This window comes from Belonocnema kinseyi, chromosome 5 (assembly GCF_010883055.1).
Source record: "Belonocnema kinseyi isolate 2016_QV_RU_SX_M_011 chromosome 5, B_treatae_v1, whole genome shotgun sequence".
Classification (NCBI taxonomy): Eukaryota; Metazoa; Arthropoda; class Insecta; order Hymenoptera; family Cynipidae; genus Belonocnema; species Belonocnema kinseyi.
The window spans coordinates 23,059,511-23,064,206 of record NC_046661.1 but is presented as its reverse complement, the minus strand read 5'-3'; the positions used below and the strand labels follow the sequence as shown (position 1 = coordinate 23,064,206).

The window sequence follows — 4,696 nt, the reverse complement described above, 5'->3', positions numbered from 1 at the left end:
GTAATACAATATACTGTAGTTCTGAATTCGTAGGGAATGTTTTGAAAAATAATAGGTTATTTATTCCTCCTGAAAACTTAGCTTAATGAAGTTAGCCAAATTCTTAACAGCAACGGAAAGATATCCTATGCTTCGTAAAACCCATCGATAACAACCTACATAAATTAATTGAGTAATGGGTATAAAAACAGTTTAGGAGATAGCCCATGAGTTTATAGCTTTGAAAAGTCGAGCATTCCATTACTAATATTACATCTTACAAGCGACCTTGAATATATAATTTTGAAAATAATTATATTATCAAATGTGAAGGACTAATCGGCTGATCGTTGTTCATAGAAAAAACGAATCAGTTGACGTTTGGGAAATCCAAATTGATATTCTTCAAAGTCAAGTAATGTCATGCGATAGTCCAAGAAGCTGATAACGATTCGCATTAAGTGAAAATAGTGTTTTTCGTCATCAAAATCTGCCAGCGAGGGGCGACCTTCGAAACACCTTTACGTATCTAATTCGAGTTTTATAACGATAGGTTCTACGAGGATTAGGCTATCTTTTCGTTACCATTAAGAATAAGTCTAAGTTCATATTTTATAAAATTTAGTAAACGCGTAAAGTATTAAAAGAAATAATAATCTTTCAAAATTTCTTCGTTTGCAAGTTATTGGAGACTTAATTACATTACAAACTTTAATAAAATATACTGTAACTTTTAATTCATAGGAAATGTTTTGAAAAATAATAGGTTATTTATTCCTCCTGAAAACTTAGCTAAATGAAGTTAGGCAAATTCTTAGCAGCAACGAAAATATAGCCTATGCTTCGTAGAACCCATTGACAACAACCTACATAAACTAATTGAGTAATAGGTGTAAAAAATTTTTAGAAGACAGCCTGCTAAACACCCTTACGTATCTAATTCGCATTTTATAACGATAGGTTCTAAAAAGAATTGGCTATCTTTTCCTTACCATTAAGAATAAGCCTATCTTGATATTTTATGAAATCTAGTAAACGCGTAGAAATCTTAAAAGAAATAATAATCTTTCAGGGAAGAGTTTATCTAGTGGCAACCAGCTTATTACATGTGTTTTCCTACCTATAAGGTCATAGATTTTTATGATGTGTTCAAAGTTCAATAACGAATTTTATTGAATTCTCAAAAAGATAAATTCAGGATCTAAAATGCTGATAAGCATTCTGCTCGGCACAATGAAAACCACAATTAGTTTTCACCACGTTATATTTAAACAATTGTTGGTACAATCGAAGTACAATTTGTTCCAAATTAACAAAATCAAACTGCTAATATTTCACGCGAAATAATTTTAAATTCAAAAAGTATGAGACCTTAACATTTCCGCCCCCGTTGGAGCCTTGCAGTCCAAATTTCGAAGATATTGAACAATATATTTGTAATAAGATACCTTTATGTCTTGTTGAATTGTGTATCTGTCCCAATAAGTGATAAAGCTAGTTTAGTAATCGGTCGAACATATGTACCTGACACAGTACGAATAGTTACTTCACGAACAAGATCATCTCTACTTCTTTTAGCATCAATTATACGTCCCAAAAGCCATTTCGTGGGCGGTAAATTTTCATTTTTCACTCAAGCTTGTGGTCCGACACAAATATTCTTTTTTCGAATTTGCCATTTGTTACGTTGTTGCAAAGATAAGATATAATCTTGAGACCAGGTTTTCCAAAAAGTATCAAGAATTTGTTGCCACAATTGCCACCTCGACAATCGATTTGATTTTAAATTTTCTAATGAAATTTCTGGTACTGCAATTATTTCTCTACCAATTAAAAAATGTCCTGGTATCAAAACTTTCAGATCCTCTAGATCACTTAATAGAGGGCAAAATGGCCTTGAATTCAAACATGCCTCTATCTGGTACAATAATGTAGTCAATTCTTCGAAAGAAGGAGTTTGAGCTACGAGAACACGTCGCAAGTGGTGTTTTACACTTCGCAGGCCAGATTCCCAAATCCTACCAAAATGCGGCACTGCGGGGGAAATGAAATCCCATCGAATCTAATCATTCAGCAAATACGCTCAAACTTCAGGTGTTTGTGTCACCCTTTGGAAAGTTTCGTCACGTTCGCGACTAGCACCTTGGAAATTCGTCCCTCGATCACTGTGAATCGTGTGAGGTATCCTCGACGGGAAACGAAACGCTTAAGTGCAACGAGAAATGCTTCAGTAGTATAATCACTGACTAATTCGAGGTAAATGGCTCGAGTAGCAAAACAAATAAACACAGCTATATTACCTGAATGAGACTTGTATTCTCGACCCCTATGAATCGTTACTTGGACCGGGCCTGCATAGTCGATACCAACGTGAGTAAAGTGTCTTGTAAGTCGCGTGGTACGGTTTTTAGGCAACGCACCCATTAATTCATTTGAAATATCCGCACGAATTGGAGCACAAGGTATACATTTGTAGATGACGGACTTAACTGTTTGTCTTCCTCGGATGAGCTGAAAGTTTTGTCTTAGCAGACTCAAAGTCAATTGCGTTTCTCCGTGCAAACATTTTCTATGAAAATATCGTATTAGCAAAGTTACTAAAGGATGTGCCTTGATAATAATTGAGAATTTTCGATTAAATTCAATTGCTGCGTTAGCTAATCTTCCTCCAACGCGAAGGATTTTGTTTTCATCAAGGAACGGATTTAATGTTAGCAATGGACTGTTCCGGTCTAATTCAATTTTCCTATCTAAAATTGAAATCTCGTTATAAAATAATTGAGACTGAATATACTTGAGCCAAAGAGTTTCACTATCACCATAATATTTTAAGATAGAGACATCATTTCCGATTTTCATTTTAACAGGGGAGTCCGGTTTTCATTGCCAAAAATTTGAGGACTTACGCTAAAATATGCACAAGTTTCAGCCACGACGAGATTCGAGTTGATAGGCTTTCTAATAAGTAAAATTTAGGTTGTTCACATGCGAGATGAGTTTGCACTCGGAGATCCAAATCGGTTTCGAAGTTCCTAACGCTTCCCATCGAAGGCCAAAATTCTTCAGTTTGACTCAGCCACGTCGGACTATGCCACCAAAGATCATTTTAAACAAGTTTAGAAGCAAAAACACCACTTGAAGCAAAATCGACAGGATTATCCTTGGTCGGCACATGCTTCAAAATGCTAGACGGTGCGACCGCCTGAATAGCAGCGACGCGATTAGCTACGAACATTTTCAAATCCAAGCTAATACGTTAGTTGAATCAGTCCAGCATATCGATTATAGGTCTGAGAATTGCGAAGTATTTTTAATATCTTAAATCAATTTAGCAAGAAGTAAAGCACCACAAACTTCCAAGCGTGGAACTGTTTGTGTTTGCTACCGGTGATACCCAACCGAAGAATCGTTTTCATCTAAGTGTTTTTTGACAGCTAAGCCACGTTCTAACGGATCAATATCCACGAGTAGCAAAGGCGAGTTACTGGCCCATTTTCTCAACTTAAAATGACCCTCCTGTAGCAAATTTTGTACGTCCTCTCGAATTTCAATTATTTCAGCTTTTGAAGCTGCTCCAAAAAGGCAATCATCAATATAAGTCTGATGAGTAATGACGATCGAGCCTTTAGGATGCTGAAGTCTTTCGTCTTTCATTTATGAGAATATTTCCATACATTTTTGCAATATGTGCTGTATAAACAAATTTGTAAGTTCGCCACTGCAAAAGAACTTCGGATAGATAAGTTTGTAATTTGGGCCGAACATGCATGTGATCAATAAGCGATAAGGTGATCAATAAGACGGAAGGTAATTCTTCGAGGTTCCAAAATCGTTCCAAAGAACAGTCTAAATCACCTCTCGAAACTTAGTGATGCACCAATGCCGAACGTGATTCTAAAGATGGCAAATCAGGGCGAAAACTATAATTCCTCCCCGAAAGAATCAAGCCAAATACTGTATTTTGAGCGACGGGCACATCAAAACGACCCTTTCTAAGTCCTTCGAGTAGCAGTGAACCATAGAGGTCAGCACCGATGATAACATGAATAGGCTACGAACCTGTAACATCGTCATCAGCGAAATCGAGATTTTGCAAATGTGCTTTTGATAAAACATCATTAGTAGCCGCGGGTACATAATTCGTAAGATTATCCAAAATTAACCCGTTTGTAGAAAACAGTGGACCTTGACCCGATCGCGAACGAATTTTTATTGGAGTTATAAGACGTGTTTAACCAATTGAAACATTTCCCTGCCCAAGAAGCTCAATTTCGTCTAAACATCTTGGACGAATTTGCAAAGCATTAACCAATTCTTTGGTGATAAATGGCAAAGTTGACCCTTGGACCAAAAAGCGGGAACCGGAACCGAACGTCCAGAACTAGACGAAACAACTATTTTCGCTGTTGCAAGTAAAATTTTAGTCGGTTTTATTGGATTCGATGCCGTCTATAAATCATATATTGAAGTACATCACGAACACTCGATACCTCGAATCGAATTTTTATGAGATTTTTCACTATGTTTTCGAGACTTCTGCTATACATTTAACAGAATTGAGGTATCTAGACCTTATAATTATGTGATCACAAACTCTCAATGTCTCAAATTTCATTTCTGCGAAAGTTTTCAACGTTTTTTCTTGAATTTCTGCATATATTTTATTAAAATTTTCAACCCGGAGTTCAATATGAAATTTGCAGAACTCTTGTAGAGT

General features: G+C 36.2%; 2 protein-coding genes across 6 annotated transcripts in view; one reads left to right on the top strand and one right to left on the bottom strand.

Annotated features, from left to right (window-relative positions):
* Window positions 1–4,696, top strand: part of LOC117173462 (allatostatins) — a 386,079-nt gene that overhangs the window by 70,034 nt on the left and 311,349 nt on the right. The window lies entirely within an intron of this gene.
* LOC117173561 lies at window positions 2,083–2,838 on the bottom strand. The gene has a single exon (XM_033362201.1). It carries the CDS (start codon window positions 2,836–2,838, stop codon window positions 2,083–2,085), a length of 756 nt encoding a protein of 251 aa, XP_033218092.1.